At 35.5% G+C, this 18,127-nt stretch overlaps 1 protein-coding gene across 1 annotated transcript; it reads right to left on the bottom strand.

Moving 5' to 3' along the window:
- Nucleotides 1-1,888: 1,888 nt before the first annotated feature.
- On the bottom strand, nucleotides 1,889-17,031 carry plp1a (proteolipid protein 1a). The gene is made up of 7 exons (XM_051649673.1): nucleotides 16,949-17,031; nucleotides 14,164-14,350; nucleotides 12,083-12,239; nucleotides 11,649-11,817; nucleotides 11,126-11,199; nucleotides 7,156-7,221; nucleotides 1,889-6,182 (listed from the first exon to the last, which is right to left on the bottom strand). The coding sequence occupies exons 1-7, from the start codon at nucleotides 16,950-16,952 to the stop codon at nucleotides 6,102-6,104; spliced, it is 738 nt and encodes a 245-aa protein (XP_051505633.1). The 5' UTR covers nucleotides 16,953-17,031; the 3' UTR covers nucleotides 1,889-6,101.
- Between the last annotated feature and the right edge of the window lie 1,096 nt (nucleotides 17,032-18,127).

Here is an 18,127-nt window from a genome sequence, read left to right as displayed (position 1 = left end):
TCTGGGTTAAGTACAAGTAAAGCTCAGTCGGTAGCATTTGTGGCATAATGCTGATTACCAAAAAATAAATAAATTATTTCGACTCATCCCTCCTTTTCTAAAAAAAAAAAACACAAATCTGGGTTAGAGAAAGGCACTTACAATGGAAATGAATGGCGCCAATCCGTAAACATTAAAACACTCACTGTTTATAAAGTATAGCCACAAGACGTAAACAATGTGTGTGTTAACATGATTTAAATTTGATAAAATCACTTACCACATAAGTGTGTAAAGTTATATCCAATTTTACAACTTCGTTGCCATGACAACGCAAGGCCAGAAACACTGTAATTCCACAAAAATGACGATTTTAACAATTTTACAGCTCAAATAATACACAAGTTTTAACAGAAAATTTAATGATGCTTTAATAAAATTATAAGCTTCACATTTCTGCCTTTAAACCCTCCAACAATTGGACCCATTCACTTCCATCGTAATTGTCTCACTGTAACCTCGATTTTTGCCTCTTTTTTTTTTTAAAAGAAGGGACGAGTCACAATTATTATTATTATTATTTGATTTTTTTTTGGTAATCAACATCATGCCACAAATGATGTCGATTGATCTTAATTTATTCTGAACCGGTAATATTCCTTTAACTCATGCAATGTCATTTAAACATGTTAAACAAAATCTCCCTTTAACAGAATAACAATCTTTGTAACTTAAACATAGTCTTTCGTCCATGATGTAACATCAATATGTTTTCATTTGACAGGATTTTCAGGAGCAATACAATAATCCACACTAATCTGTTTCTGTTTGAAAACTCTGGTTTAGCTTCCCAGTGTCAAAGTTTAAGGAAAACATCAGTTCTAGTAACATGGTGAAATAAATGCTTTTTCAAACTAAAACGTATTAGTGTGGACGTAGCCTTATAGTCAGCAGAAAGCAGAAAGCCTGGGTGTCTAGTCACACGTCAGCCGTGTGAAGTGCATAGGGAGAACACAGACTTCCTCTGTCCTCATTTAACACTCGCCCAAAGAGTGTGTGCCGTCTCATCTCATCCTTCTCCCTGTGATGTTGTTCTTTTAAAACAAGCCGCCATGCTGTGAGGTGCAGTGGACAGTGAATTTACAAATAACAAAACAAGCTGCAGTACATCTAGAGTGATGCTACACAGTAAAGACTAGTGATGCATCGATGTATCAGCTGCCAGTGTTTATCGGCCATTTATTGACCAAATTAAAACCATTGGCCTAATCACTGTAATAATAAGCATGAAAATGCCGATATGAAAAACTGGTTTATTTATAATTAATTAGTAACACACTTTGTGAAAACTCTGCACTATCCAGAAATAATAATAGCCACAATATGTAGAAGGGTTTGCACTCCTGTAATATGTAATTTTTATTCTCTCTCGTTCTCATGTTAATGCGGAAAAAAAGCTGTGAACAGTCGTGACATTTGTGAAAGCTGCACTTAACTATAAGCTACATGATGATGGAAACCATCCAAACTGCTTTGAAACCGGCAGACTTTGACTTCTGAGATATAATATCCATTAATGCCGAACGATTGATTAAATTAAGATTGAAATCGCAATATGGCCTTGCACGATTACTAAACCTTAGGCTATGTTTGAAACATCAAAAACAGAAGTGCAGAAATGTTTTAGAAATATAAAATAATCTTTTTTCAGAGCAATCCTCATGTTATTATATTTAGTTACTTTTTATCTTGTATTTATATTTCACTGTGGTTCTCTTTACAATTTTGGCCTGTCATGTGTTCAACAGTTCCAGTGTTCAATGGAAATTATTTATTGTTAGAACAGTAAAAAAGCTTTTGTACCATCTCTGTACATTTATTAAGCATTCCTAAGTAAAACAGTGATCTGATGACAAAATATCGCTATCGTTATTAGCCTATAGTTTTTTTATTGGGTAAACATTTTCACATCGGTGCATCCCTAGTAAAGACAAACATCAAAGTTTCTTTAAATGTCAAAATCAAACTGAACCGAACCATTGGTGAAAGTCATCGACTTCTTTATTTGCTGCTAAACTCCCAACCTGTCAGTTTTTACAGCACCAAATACACCAACAAACAGTGCAGCCAAGCTTTAAATAAGAATGAAGCATTGACTGTATACAAAATAGCTACTGTAAATAGTGTTAGTGCTATTTAGGAAATTTGATTAAACAAAATAAAAAAACTTTGATTAGTACAAAATGTAGCAAAAAAAAAAAAAAAAAAAGTTATACAATAACTACAATATTCTCCTGATAATTAGAGTTACAAAACAATAGTCTGGTTTTTAAAGGGATAGTTCACCCAAAAGTTTCCCACCCTCACGTCAATCCAAGCATGCCTGATTTGCTTTAATGGAACACAAAAGGGATGTTTTAAAGAATGTTCATGATGCTCTTTCCCATACAATAAAAGTACAGATGGACAGATGCTGTCGACCTCCAAAAAGTAGAAAAAGCACCATATAATTAGCTTAAATGTAGTCCTAATACAACTTGTGCGCTATATCCCAAGTCTTTTGAAGCCATATGATAGCTTTGTGTAAGGAACAGACTGAAATTTCAGTTGTTATTCACTGAAAATCTTCCCCTCCTCCATAGCTCTCAAATCTCATCCGAGTTGGCATCTGTTCAAATGGTGACAGAATTTCGATTTTTGGGTGAACTGTTCCTTTAACTCCAAGTTAAACACTTGCTTTCACCAAATACTAGGGGGTGATCAATCACCCTTTGTCTCAGGCTCAAAGACAGTCATTATCAAAAACATTCAGGAGCAAATAATAAAAAAGCATGCCAAATTGAAAAATAAAATATTTAACTCTTGAAAGTGATACAAAGGATTTATATCTACAGCAAACAAGTAAAAAAAATTAGGCTATGTCTGATAATGGCTGCTTTTCTTTTTCTTCTACATCTACAAATGCATATTTCACCTTCTTTTTGAGTGGGGAATAAATATTCCAGCCACAAAAACTAATATTAGCAACAACATTGGTTAAATACCTGCACAAACATTATTAGCCCTATCTGTGCACCAGTCATAGAAGGGCTTTTAAGCAGCACAAAAGTCCCAGAACCCTCTTTGTCGGTGGGCGAAATCTTCTGATGCTGAAACTGACCCCTAGCATGGGATTGTGGTGGGGCTTTCTTCAAACTGGCTCCTGAACAATGCGGGGCAGCTCCATTGTTTACACATTTCTCAGCCCTTTCAAGAGTCTGTGAGAAAAAGTGCCAAGGTCACAAGAAAACAACACACATTGCTCTGTCTGACTCCATGGCAACCAGATGTGAGGGATGATCACCATGGAAACCATCACCACTGCGAGAGTTTTCTTTTTTGTGCATCTGACTAAAATCTTAGTATATGATATCGCCTATCTACCAAACCATTTTTATTTTTTTTTTCATTTTCATTTTAAATTACATTTTTTATACAATGAAGTCATTTAGGTTCTAATAATCTCTGCAAACTGCCTCAAATGGACTATACTAACTGTAAACACATTTGATAGTAGGAACATATAAAGTAAAAATCATGAGTCCTATCAAGTTAAAAAAGTAATAATTCAGCCATGGCCTAAAAAGGTATCACTAAGGGGGGAGAGAGAACTCCAACATTGATCAGCCCCTTTAATTAAAGATTCATTGCCACCTTCAAGTCATGTCGGAATTAATGTGTTTACGAGATGAGGGCACATAACAATGGTGCACATAACCACCACAATGGTGAAACTACAGTATATAGGTACAGTTTGTCAATACAAACTTTAATGTTGGTTTGAAAAATTCTTGTTAAAAATAGTTTTAAAAGTTCAAACTTTAAAGGTTATACAGGCCTTACAGTCAGACACACTGACTGAGAGTCCAGCAGACAGTAGAGGTGTGTCCCAAACCGCACACTTCTGCACTATTCTAAGCCATTTTATAGTGCAAGTAGTGTTAGTATGTTAACACTGAAAATGCTGTAAAAAGAAGTGTGGAATGTTGGACACTTCATGCACTTCATGCACACTTCAGTTGTAAATAATGAAGAGTGTAGTAGCTAGCGAAACTTCAGTGGATACAGCACCTTACAAATGGGAGTTGAATGCTTTACCATCACCCCAAGCTGTGTGAATATGTATGTTGTTTAAGATACGAGTGTTGAACTGAGGTTGGCTAACGCGCTAAAGCTAGCGGAAACACATCACGTGTGCTTGAAACGTCACTTCCGTAAATTTTGTAAAACAGTGAACACTTCCGTGTAGTAAAAAAAACTTTAAGTGTTCCATTTGGGATGATACTACACTTGGATAATTCATACACTACATGGCTGAGTGCATAGTATATTTTGTAAGTGCATAGTGTGTTGTTTGGGACACTGCTAGATAGTTAGAGAGCTAGCTAGCTAGCTAGATAGAAGGGGTGCATCTCATCTTGCTCCCTAGTTCCCTATGTTGTGAATGAGTATATCGTGAACACGAATTTGGGCACTGGCAAGGGTGTTAATCCACTGAACATTGGGACATTTATGACTCAATTGGGACATTTATGACTCAATTACCTGCAACACAAAAGGAGGTCACATGTTTAAACGCAGCTGTTATTAATCAACAACATCGCTATATAAATAACACTGTCGTACATTTTTATGGTAGATATTAAAAAAAGTTATTATGAAAGATAAATGACATAAGTAAAAATACAACAAAGAAAAGTGTTACTAAAAACTCGAATATTTAAAAGATTGTTTCCCTTTCATGTACATTATGGATGAAAGATTTTACAAACAGCATCTCTTTTAAAGAGAAAGTAAGGCTTGGACTTCTAAATTTTACACTTGCATTTCGTCTTCTAACGACTTGAGACTTTAAAAGACCTGACAACTTTTCTGGTATGGAAACATTGTGAGCAAAGATGCTCCTTGGTTTTACGGTGCATTCTGGGAATTTTTAGGGAGCGAACATTTCAGTGCAATGGAACGAATCTGCGAATGGAACAGCCCTAGAAATGGCCGTCTCTCTGGTCAGTGCCCTGACTACTAAACTAGGTGGCAGATTGAGACGTACCCATTGACAGTCAGAGTCTTGGCCCATTTGAACATTCCGTCAGTGAAAGTCTATTGGAGTCTATGGAATTTTTTGTGGTCCGTTACGGAAAAACTGCACCTCCGATCAGTAAGAAAAGACAAAGCAACCCAAGTGAGAACAGTCTGAAGGTCTGAGCTGAGTTTGGTGGATGTAGAAAGCTCTAGGAGGAGTTATAATTGATTATAGTCTTACAATTGTATAATTTTAGTCTTGGTTTAGGGATTTTGGAAAACCCCTAAACTTAGTCTGTAGAATAAAAGTATGGTGGCTTTGTCAAACCAACATAATTACTAGTGGTAAACTGTGGCTCTTTTTTAAGTTCTGTACATTTTAGTTTGTATGCCTTGTGTACTGTTGATGAAAAATCATGATAAAGCTTGCCAGAATACTACCCATTAAGCTGTTTTTTTGAAGTAACAAGCTAATATGACTGCATTTCCAATTATTTTCTGTGGTAGCATAAAATACACAGATAAATCATCAAGTACACCTTAAATATGCATCAAATAAATATGCATTCTCCACTTCATTTTGTTTTTGCATTAGGAGCTAAAAAGCTTCATTTGTTTGTTGGCAAGTAAAAAAGAAAAAGAAATATTTAAAAAAATCCAACACATTCATTTGTTCTCAGCCAAAATCACTTAAACACACACTTATCAGTTACGACTACCAAATGCGAAACAAAATACAAAGTTTAAACTTAATACGAATACCAAATACAAACTTCCCAGGCAATGGGAAACTCAAGATATTTCCCTAAAAAATGGGCATTATGCCGTAGGAGAAAAGGAGGTGTTGATGTAAAAATAAAGGAGATAAAACTTCTAATTTGGAGCAAAGATTTTTTTTTTTTAAAAATCTTTAGATCAAATGAAATCTGAAAAAAAAAAGAGAGTCAGAAAAAGGTGTTGTTGTGTGGAAAAGGTGATAATAAGGAACTCTAAAGTGCTGCAATATGGTGCTGTTATTGGCAGAAGGAGGACTTCTGGTGGACACCAGGACAGAGAAGATGCTAACACCGTGGACTGATGCCCTTTCTCCCCAGATACCGTAGAACTGCAAAGTTATAGGTGGTGGACACAGTATATGTGAGCTGAAGAGAGAGAAATAAAGAGAGATATGACCCAGTGACAAAAAAAAATAACATAAAACTAGAAGAAAAAAACAAAAAAACAATGTTAGTGGTGCATACCCATGCCAGACTTCACCGCATCTATAATATCTATGATATCCTGGTCTCTAGATATGACTTTGGTCCCTCCTTCAATGTAAGTCTATGGATTTGTTTTTTAAATCTACCATTAGGTAAAAATCAAGGTGCGGTACTAGGATGTTATCATTGCTTATCTCTTTGTCGGATCGTGGGGTACTTCTCTTTGATAATTTCGCTTGGGTTGGTCCCCCTTCATCATGCTTTGGAGTTGGTCTGGGGGACGTCAGAAGTTTCGGGGGGGAGGGATATGGAAATTGTAGTGGTGCAATGCCCCAACTAGCCCCTTCTTAGACCCGGCCATATAAAAATCCCAAGTCCAATTGCTTAGAAAAGTAAAAGCACACCTCTTCTCAACAAGCCACATTTAAAGTGTAATTCATGTTGTATGTACCAAAGTTTAATAATTACTGTAAAGGTAGGGGTTGTTCAAATCCTAAACCTAACCCCAAGTGTTAGTAGTAATAATAAGGCATGACTTAGCAAACACTATTAGTAAACCTGAAAAGAAGCTAAAATATTTTTCTGTCATAATATTTTAGCTTAATTTAATAAAAAAGCACTATGCTCTTTGAGAAAGTGCCACGGCATTGGCTTTGACACCAGTTCTAAAAATATCTCACAAATCACATGTTTGTGGTCATGACATTCTCACAGTGCTTAAAACTCCCTTTTAAAGCATAAAAAAAATACACTGACAAAAAGTTCTCACAATCACATAAGTCATTCCTAACCATGACTGCAAACAATACATTACAGCCAACCCCTTAATAAATGCAGGAACAGAACTATTTGACACCTACGGCCATGCCATCATGCAAACAAACTCTGATTGTGTTGTGTTTCGGTCACTCACCAGAGCCAAGACTGTCATCCCCGCTCCAGCGAAGGCAGCAATGTAGAGATCATATGTCAGGGAAAACTGAAAAACAAGTGTAAAGTAAAGTGCAGAACATTGACATCCTAAAGCCCTGTTCACGCTGACAGCGTCTCACAGTGACAAAAAGTCCAGAACTCATTTAGTTTCAAAGAGAGTTGGCTATTTCTGGCAACATGAGTGACAGTGACTGCCATGCCCAGTAACTTGACAAAGCTGAGAAAAGTTTAACTTTAAAAAAAAAAAAAAAAAAAAAAGAATAGGAGGGAAGACATTGAAGCTCATATAATCCATCTAAGATACTGTAGTCAAGCGTCAGCAAGAATACAAGAGTTCTTGTTACTGTGACCGATTTCACTGTTTTATATGATGTTCTATATTAGGGCTACTCAACTCGGAAAGGTCAGAGGCCGCAAAGATGGATCCCTGTACCCTTGAGGGCTGCACTCTTAATTTTTAATATATAAAATGGGATAGTTCACCTAAAAATGAAAATTCTCTCATCATTTACTCACCTTCATGCCATCCCACATGTGTATGACATTCTTTTTTTCTGCTGATGACAAAAGATGACTATTTAGAAAAAATATCTCAGCTCTGTGGATGAGACAGATCAATATTTAAGTCCTTGGCTTTTTTACTATAAATCTCCACTTTCACTTTTAGATGTGAAAGTAAAACTAAAACTAAACAGGCGCCACATGTGACTTACAGATGTGAAAATGTAGATTCACAGTAAAAAAGGACAAAAATATTTATCTTTTTCTCACCCACACCTATCAAATAACTTCTGAAGACATGGATTTAACCACTGGAGTCATATGGATTACTTTTATGCTGCCTTTGTGTTTTTGGGAGCTTCAAAAGTCTGGTCACCATTCACTTGCATTGTATGGACCTACAGAGCAGAGATATTCTTCTAAAAATCTTCATTTGTGTTCTGCAGAAGAAAGAAAGTCATACATCTGGGATGGGATGAGGGTGAGTAAATGATAAGAGAATTTTCATTTTTGAGTGAACTATTCCTTTTAGTAATTATTTTAAAGGTAAGGGGTGTAACAGTTCAATTTTCTGATATAGATCAGTTCTGGTGTCACTGTGATTGTCAACGAACAAACACCATGAGTGTTCAACATCACATACACCAGAGATGTGTTCAAAAACAAGAACGATATATCCAAAATTAGCACCAAAAGTCCTGCAGTGACAAGTCATATACATTTGTTCACCTCCCTTAGCGTTTAGTAGAACGAAGTAGAACAATAAAACGCATTTGTGTGAAGGCGTTTCAATGCCGTCACTGCAGGAAAAACTGTTATTTTTTCCTGCAAATACTGTTATCATGATGAAGACATATCTTTGATGAGCTAATCAAGAGATTGGACAGATTTGCATTGAGTTGAGTAACTCTCAAGTGAGATTGCGAGATGTCCAGTGCCATGCCCAGATATGATCTTGCAGTTGAATTCCCTCTCTAAAGTGATTCAGCAATGTAGAGAACTAGCGTAAATCCTCATGAAAATGGCCACCTCACAATTCATACAGAATTGATAGGCTGCTGTTAAATATATTTCTCATGATGATATCATAACGCAGCCTGCAAAAGATCGCTCGAGGGCCGCGTGTTGAGTAGCGCTGTTCTATATGATGATGATAAAGAAAAAAAAAACGTCGGGATGTCCCGATACCAATATTGGTATCAGAATCAGGTCCGATACCACGTTCATGCACTTGTGCCTGTGCTTGTAAAAATGCTTCAATATCAAAAATCGATACCATATGACGTATGAATGTCATTCCATAAATATTCAGCGCACAAATTAAAATCACATTATGTCCTAGCATGATTATTAAACCGCAAAGGCTGCGATTTAATGAGATAAATATATAGTCTGCATGTGCTGCGTGCTACAAAGTGAATGTGTGGAGCCGGTGTTGTGCGCTCATACCTTTTAGAGCTCCTTGGCTCATACACATAAAACACCATCATGAGCATTGAGCTCTGTTTGTAGCAGATGAAAGTGAGCAGAGTGCTAATTCACTTTGTAGCATGAAGCACATAGAGACTACATATTTATTTAATTAAATACAGCCTTTTGAGGTTTCATAATCACATTGGGTCATGTAGAAACCTGTTATTCCAGATGTGAGAAGCTACCATCAAAAACACAGAAATGGAAAGGGCTTCACTCTAAAATAAATGCTAAATTTAAATGGAAAAACTGCTGTATATAGTTATGTAATATTCACTGTAATACTACTACTACTACTAATAATAATAAACCAATAATAATTATCTTAAATTTAAGCAATATTGCACATCTGTGATTCTGTTATGCAGCACTTAAAATAAATAAATAAAATAACTCCAATGTTGTATTTTGGATTGTGCTGTAAGATTCTGTGTAAAAGCACTTCATTTGATAAAAGTAATTTTTAAGTGAATTGTTCAATTTTCATTTGATTCAAGTTTTAATGGATTATTTAGACTCCATTTTGATGAAAAAACAAACATTTTATATGCAATTCAGAAAAACAAAAACCACAAAAAAGCATTAGCAAGTACCAAAAAGAAAGTATCGGTACAGAAACTAGTTCTCAAAAAAATTAAAAATGGTACTGGGACATACCTTATAAAAGTAATAAAAATAATATATTATAATAAAACAATTGCTGTCGTACTGAGTTTGATTCATGCATTGATAATAGTTCATCTTTGTTCATAATATAATGCATTATTCACCGCAGCAATTTAAATACATACATTTTCCCCTGTGCAATCTTAATGTTTTAGTAGCAATTTCTTGTCTATTTTTGTAGGGGGAAATACATCTCATTTGTGATCAGATTTTCAAAAACATTGGCTAGTTGTGCGGCCCACGTTACAGCAACCAGCGACAGAACGCCTCATGCCTACCAGTGACCAACAGAACAGCGACCTGGGGCTGGATCCATGAACATTTTTTAAAAGGAATATTCTGGATTCAGTACAAGTTAAGCTTAATCAACAGCATTTGTGGCATAATGTTGATTACCAAAAACAAAAAAAACAAAAAATCTCATCACTCCTTTTCTTAAAAATCGAGGTTACAGTGAGGCACTTACAGTGGAAGTGAATGGGGCCAATTTATGAAGGTTTAAAAAGGCAGAAATGTGAAGCTTAGAATTTTATAAAAGCACTTGTATTAATTCTCCTGTTAAAACGTGTTATTTGAGCTGTAAAGTTGTTTAAATCGTCGTTTTTACAGTCATCTAGGGTATTAGGTTTTAGAGTTACTTCATGGCAACAAAGTTGTAAAACACAGAAAAGGTTAGTAAGTAACACTAAAATCATGTTAACATGCATATTATTTATGTCTTGTGACTATACTTTTAAAATGATGATTATTTTAATGTTTACGGATTGGCCCCATTCACTTCCATTGTAAATGCCTCACTGGAGCACTGATTTTTGCATTGTTTAAAGAAAAGGAGGGGCAAGTCAAAAATATTTTTTTTTGGTAAACAACATAACACAAATGCTGTCGAGTAAGCATAATTTGTAGTGAACCTGGAATATTCCTTTAAGAGAAAAATCAAGAGTTCATAGGATCAATTACAAGTTTGTATGAAAGTATCTACGGTAACTATTAATGTTGACGGTTTCAGAAAAAAAGTCTTTTTTTTTTTTCTTTTTTTTTTTTTTTTTGAGAATACAAAATATTAGTAACTTTTTTCTTAAGAACATACTAAGAAGAAAAAAATAGTAGTTATGAATCATTTTATTCTTTAGAATGTTTCGATAATCCACCCCCTAGCGACTTCCAGCAATATTGTGGTCAGTGTGAACAGGCCTTAATTCTGCTGCACCATGTGAATGTTTGATCTTAGTTTAGATTTGGCAAACCTTGAGGAAGTTATTCTGAGGAATTACAGGAATTACACTGAATCACTCAGAGGCATGTCTTACTTCTCTTGTTTTGCATACATTAGACAGGGTCATTCCACAAGCCTTTCCTGGCACTGCGTTCCATGGAAGTAAACCTTAGAGAGACAGAGACATAAAACAACATGTAAAAGACCAAGGCACAGTGATGATTCTTTGAGATATAGTATAACACCACGTAGTTTAATAGGTATGAAAAGTCATCATTCAGCCATCCCTTACCCTCATATAGTTCCAAACCTTTACGACTTTTGTGTTCCATTGAATAAAGAAAGTCATATGGGTTTTGAAACGACATGAGGTCGAGTAAATCATGACCAGATGTTAACTGGTTGTGTAAATAATCCCTTAAATATTCCAAGAGTGGATTTCTTGAGAACATCAAGAAACTTCATTATCTATAAGAGGCTCATCTCATATTATTCTTACAAAAGTCAAGGTTAAGGAGCATCAAAAGGACTTTATTCATTATTACTTTCGGCTATATCAAACTCCCAAGCTGTCACAAGACAGAACAGATGTGATGAAAGCATCGTGAGGTCATTACCGTACTGTCTGGCATCTATGCACAGCTGGTTGATGCTGGAGGGCGTCTCAGACAGGAAGTTAATGGTCTGACAGGTGTTTGCCATGTTGTAGAAGAAGTAGACAGGAAGTGCAGACAGGGAGAACACCAGTAACCAGACTACAACCAGGAAGTATGTAATCACGATGAACTATGCGAGAAATATGTAAAAACATCAACTTCATGCATTCTGTCTTAATGGGATAAATCAGCCAAAGATTAAAATTCCATCATTTTTTCACCCAAATGTTGTCCAAACCTGCATTAATTTTTTTTCACGTGTCAAGCTCCAAAAGGACCAATGACTATAAATTATGTCAGAATATTCATTTTTGGATGAAATACTCCTTTAAGGATTTAATGTGTCCTTTAGCTAAATTAACTGTGCCCAAGGACAACTGGAACTCATCACTCACCGTTGTGCTGAGACAGCGGCCACAAGTGGTACTACGGAATTCTCCAAATGATTGCCGTACCGCACTGGTGGTGTAAAAACCTTCAGCCAACAGGACTATACAGTACAGGAAGAAGGAGGAGGCCAGGCCGTAGATAACATACTGGAAATACTCAATACTACAGGAGAGAGAAAGACAGAAACATGTTTGCACAAGACTGTTTAAACAAGGCATCTCTCCAAACAGTAGTTTAAAACTTGCTTGGCTACTTCCTTGAACACAGATACATTCTAGTTTAGGGCAGCAACGAACTATTATTTTAATAATCGACTAATCTAACGATTATTAGAGTATTTGGGCGATTATTGCAACAGCTCTTACTTGACAATTTTTATAGAATAAAACAGCTTTTATAAGGTTACTGATATGACAGGAGTTTCAAGCTCACGATTTTATTCATATGCAATTGATTTCTTTAGGAGTAGAACTTTTTTTTTTAATTTGGAAAAAAATAATGAGTGCACCTTTAAATTACCCTTACTGAATTACAGGGGGAAAAAATACATGAGGGTTTTTATGAAGTATAATTCAGTGCAAAATACACTGATAAAACCCTATTCTTAAAGGGATAGTTGACCATTTACTCACTCTCATGCCATCCCAGATGTGTATGACTTACTTCTGCAGAACACAAATGAAGATTTTTAGAAGAATATTTCAGCTCTGCAGGTCCATACAATGGAAGTGAATTGTGACCAACATTCTGAAGCTCCAAAAAACACATAATGGCAGCATAAAACTAATGCACAAGACTCCAGTGGTTAAATCCATGTCTTCTGAAGCGATCCAATCGGTTTTGGGTGGGAACAGAACAAAATGTAAGTCCTTTTTCACTGTACACCTTGCCATTGCAGTCTCTAGGCATGATCATGATTTCAAGCTCGATTACACTTCCTAGTACTTGATGGATGCACAAAGCGCTATATGGGAAGTGTAATCGAGCTTGAAATCTTGATTGCCAAGGAGACTGTTGATGTCAAAACTTATAGTGAAAAAGGAGTTATATTTTGATCTGTTCTCACCCAAAACTGATTGGATCGCTTCAGAAGACATGGATTTAACCACTGGAGTCTTGTGCATTACTTTTATGAGCTTCAAAATTTTGGTCACCGTGCACTTGCATTGTATGGACGTACAGAGTTGAGATATTCTTCTAAAAAAATCTTCATTTGTGTTCTGCAGAAGAAAGTCATAAACATCTGGAATGGCATGAGTGTAAGTAAATGATGAGAGAATTTTCATTTTTGTGTAACTTTTTTTTTTCCTCTCTGAGGCTTATTTTCCAGTAAAAAATTTTTTTTTGAAAAAATCCTTCAAATAAGATGCATGTACCTGAGAAGCAACACTGCATAAGAGATCAAAGAGTGTATTTTGAATATAAGTGTCTATTATCTTGTGGCACTTAATGAGGCTCTCGCAGTGGCACCTTTTTAATATGATCTCATGTTACATCCCACGAGATCAGACAACTATTTGACAACAAAAGTACTGTACTGTATAATGTCAACTAATCGTTTTAGCCCTATTCTAGTTAAGCCCCATAAAAAGCTGTAAGTGTTCTTATAAATTACTTACAAATGACTTTATGTTTGGTCAAAACAAATTGATTTGCCATTCGATTGATTGGATCACATATACAGTGGGGACCAAAAGTCTGAGAGCACAATAAAAATCTGGGATTCAAAATCTAGTTTTAGCATTTAGGATTTTGAAAAAATGTAAAACAAAGAAACATAATAATATAAAATGAATAAGAAATATTTACGATTGCATTATTTCTAGGTCACTTATCAACTGTAAGCAAATTTGTGACATTGACTAACTGGATGTTATCTCCAGATTTTTTTCCCTTGCTTTCATTGAATATTACTCATATTAAAGTTTCAGTTCAACTTTTCACTCAAATTGTTATGCTGACAATATAATGTATAATGAAAAATGTTGTATTAAAATAAAAAAAGGCAAAATGATGCATTTTCACTCATGCTCTCAGACTTTTGGACCCCACTATGGTTGCTCAGCGAGATGCTAATGGCACACACAGGTACGCTAGGGTGATGTAGTCCTGACTGTTTCGGGTGAAGTAGGTTTCAATGAGTCTCTCGCTCTCTGTGAGTGCCTGATGTCCACAGCCGCAGAACAGAGCGATGCCAGAGAAACACAGTAGAGTTGCCACCAGAGAGACGTACGGCACTCCTCCCAGGCAGCGCGTACAGCATTCATAACAACCTGCAATTCATCACACAAGCATTTGTACAGAGCTTATTTAGTCAAGGAAATAATTTCGAGCAGTAAACAAGTAGAAACATTTACACATTCTAGAAATGTAACAATACTATTATGAAAAAAATATTAAATTCCTTGATATTTCCAGGTTTTCAATGACTGGTGAACCGCCCTAGCATCATGGTGGCAAGTTTTGGATGGGTATTTTATCAAATATCACTTACATTTCCATCAGAAAATGTAAACATATAGTTTATTCTTTTCTGCTTGAAGGATAATTGCTTCCTAGCTTTCCCCACTGGGTTACTCTTGAAATGGAATACATAGACGATCATTTAATTGCCAACAAAAGCCTTCATCAGTCAACCAAGGACAATGCATCTATGTGAACTTCTGCAGTTAATCCAGGATGGACTTCAAAAGACATTAGTCATTAATCTTACAATGGACCTTAGCGCTTAATTTACAAATTTTAAACCATGACTTGTACTGCACATAAATAACTAATATTGGCATTATATTCATGATGTTAGCCAGAGGGGAACTGGCCCCCACAGTGAGCCTGGTTTCTCTCAAGGTTATTTTTCTCCATTAACCAACATCTTATGAAGTTTTGTGTTCCTTGCCACAGTCGCCTTCAGCTTGCTCACTGGGTTTCTAAATACAATTATTATTTAATTTCTATACACAATTTACAATCATATTTAATCAAACTACACAATAATCACTCTAAGACTTTATAGATATTACGGTTTAATTTTGAAAAAAAAAAAATGTAATGCATGATTTCCTGTAAAGTTGCTTTGAAACTGTGTGTGTTGTGAAAAGCACTATACAAATAAAAATGACTTGACTTTTGGTGCTAACACACACCATATCCATTTGCAAACAGTGCTCATTCTCATCTAAAACAATAACACAACCTATACTGTCATAGACCCTTATTTAAAATCCATTCACATGTGCCAAAACTGAAGCACATTCCAGATCATGCAAACAACTGCGCACAAAGACGCAGCTGCAGCTCTAAATCGTGAGTCTGGAAGATCTGGTTTAAGTGGCCATTCTTCCTTCATCCGTATCGTGCTGGTGTGGGGGTGGGTGACGGAGCTGGTCTGTACCACAGTGTGAAAAGTGTGAGAAAATAAGGAGGACCAAGAGCGAGAGTGTCTCTTTTTGTGGTTGCACTGACAATAGCCTTTGTCTCGATGCAACACAAGGGCCTGCAATGACGAGCACACAAAGAGCCAGCACCACCTCAGACCCCTACAGACTGACTAAAATTAGTATAGGGGAGAAATGATAGTGAATAAAGAAGGGGGGAAGATTTGGGATGTAGTTGGGGGTAATGGTACATACACAGGATGCTTATAGAGAAACTGTACTTGGTATCAAATAGTCTGATTTATAAACACAGGGTAGTTTAAACAAGTCAAGTCATTTTTATTTGTATAGCGCTTTTCACAACACACATCGTTTCAAAGCAGCTTTACAGGAAATCATGCATTAACAAAAAATGAAACTGTAATATCTATAAAGTCTTAGAGTCATCATTGTGTAGTTTGATTAAATATGATTGTAAAATGTGTATAGAAATTAAATAATTAAATAATTGTATTTAGAAACCCAGTGAGCAAGCTGAAGGCGACTGTGGCAAGGAACACAAAACTCCATAAGATGTTGGTTAATGGAGAAAAAGTTTTAATAATATTAATAATATTTTAAAACAGAATAGTTTCACTGCCTATTTTTCAAGAAGTTATTAATAAAAGATTATTCTGCACTACTTCAATTTCTTTTCTTTTTACAAATTTCAGCTTTTAATGGGAATTACTTTTTTTCCAGGGGCATAGATTCCAGAGGGGATGGGGGGACGGTACCCCTCCAACAGTCAAAACAAGCAAGTACAACCCCCCACAATATTTATACCATGATCAATGGAAACATGTAAATGCTTCACGCTGCAGAAAAAATATCAAAATCACTAATTGAAAACAACATGATTAAAAAAACAGTATTCAAGTTGTTGTTTTGTGTGAATTGCTTTTTTTTAAATGTATTTCTGAATAATTTTATAGATTATAATATTAAATTATTAATTGTATTAGATTACATTAATTGATAACTATAATAATAAACACCTGCACATCAAAGCATCACAATTAAATAACCCTGAATTAACCTTTATGTCATCACAATAAACAGTAAATCAAGATATTTAAATAAACAATGAGTATCAAAAGTTGGTTAAACTTAAAACTTTTTAATCTAACATCTAAATTAACTATTTGGAGTACAATAAAACTGCTCTTCACAGTTAAATATATCTAAATAAAACAAAACAAAACATTTAACAAAAAGTAGGTTGTTTGATTTAAAATAATAATAAAAAATATGTGAAGACAAACACACACACTTTTTGCAGATGCATATGAAAGTATCTCACTGTCAAGTTTTGTTCAGCTTTGCACTAGTTGATCAAACTACAAACACAATCTGAAATTATATTCAATTATATACACAAATGCTGCAATAACTTCTGAAATGTCCTAGTCACGACTCACTCATATCCTGATAATAGAGTAAAAAGTTTGCACTTACCCATGTCTGTTGGCAGCAGTGCAGTGCTACTATGTGGGGTTGGTTGTTGCTCCTTCAGTATAATCTAACAGACTGCTCCTCTCACAGTCTCCCACACAATGAACACAACTGAAGACAGCCTCAAACTCCAACCTTAAGAAATGTGTCTTTTCAATGGCCTGCATGAACGGCCCAGAGTTCAAGGTAAATAATGACACGGGCCATGATGCGAAAATGCACTAAAATCCTTAAAAAATGGATATTGATTTGTATTTCATCATTGTATATGCACGTGCTTTTAAGATGCTAAGAGTTCGAAGAGTTACATGTGGCTTTTAGCTCATTTCTGAAAGCAGATTGTGAATTTAGATCATTTTATGATCAAGTCTAGGTGTAAAAAAGTGCTGAAAACAGCTGTCTGATCGCTTTGTGTGCTGTTGAATCAAACATGTTAACAATTACAGGTGAACTCAGTAAATGTTTTAATATATTGTCTTGGACTTACACTGACACCTAGGGGCGTGGATGCAGCATCATTCAAACACAATAGTTTTCAGTTACCAAAGCCATTGTAGAAATTCACTATTCACATCCAGCAATGATTAAATTAATCCAAGAGTGAAAGTGTCAAATAAAAGTACAGTTACTGAGATTAAACGAGTAGTATTTGTCTGGTCATGTGATTTTAACATGGCAGCCCCCATGTGCGGACCCTCTCCATGTAGAATAAAACAGCTTTTATAAGGTTACTGATATGACTGGAGTCTGCATCTTACGTGAGTGCTCGTGATGTTATAAATATGTTCAAAATGACTATTCGTTTCTTTAGGGATGCAGCTTTTTCAATGAGGAAAAACTACTGAGTGCTCCTTTAAGGAATGTTTTGGTGATTCAAATAAGGCCTCCCCTGTTTATAAGGGTTGTGAGTTTTTTTTTTTTTTTTTAATTAAATTAATTAAGTTAATTTGTAATTTGTTTAGTTTTAGTAAAAGTTGCACATTTTAGTTTAACAATCGGATCATAAAATAAATACAACGTGGTAAAATATATACGCTCATTCTTCTGCAGCGCACGACCGCAGAGATATTAGACTCATCGGTGACCCCTAGTGTTTACTTATCAAACTGCATTTGTGCTCCTGCCACTAGCTTAGCCTACATTAGCTTTGCACATTAGAAATATTGTAATCCAGTTCAATGT

Source organism: Myxocyprinus asiaticus, chromosome 22 (genome assembly GCF_019703515.2).
Source record: "Myxocyprinus asiaticus isolate MX2 ecotype Aquarium Trade chromosome 22, UBuf_Myxa_2, whole genome shotgun sequence".
NCBI classification, from domain to species: domain Eukaryota; kingdom Metazoa; phylum Chordata; class Actinopteri; order Cypriniformes; family Catostomidae; genus Myxocyprinus; species Myxocyprinus asiaticus.
Note: the sequence above shows the minus strand (reverse complement) of the source record. Positions and strands in the feature narration are given on the sequence as shown.

What these genes read in the sequence shown, in the direction of transcription:
- plp1a (XM_051649673.1), bottom strand. An exon ending in TACATCACCCTAGCGTACCT is followed by an intron (nt 12,240 to 14,163) that starts GTGTGTGCCATT and finishes TCTCTCCTGTAG; the next exon opens with TATTGAGTATTTCCAGTATG. An exon ending in ATGTATGCAAAACAAGAGAA is followed by an intron (nt 7,222 to 11,125) that starts GTAAGACATGCC and finishes CTTGTTTTTCAG; the next exon opens with TTTTCCCTGACATATGATCT.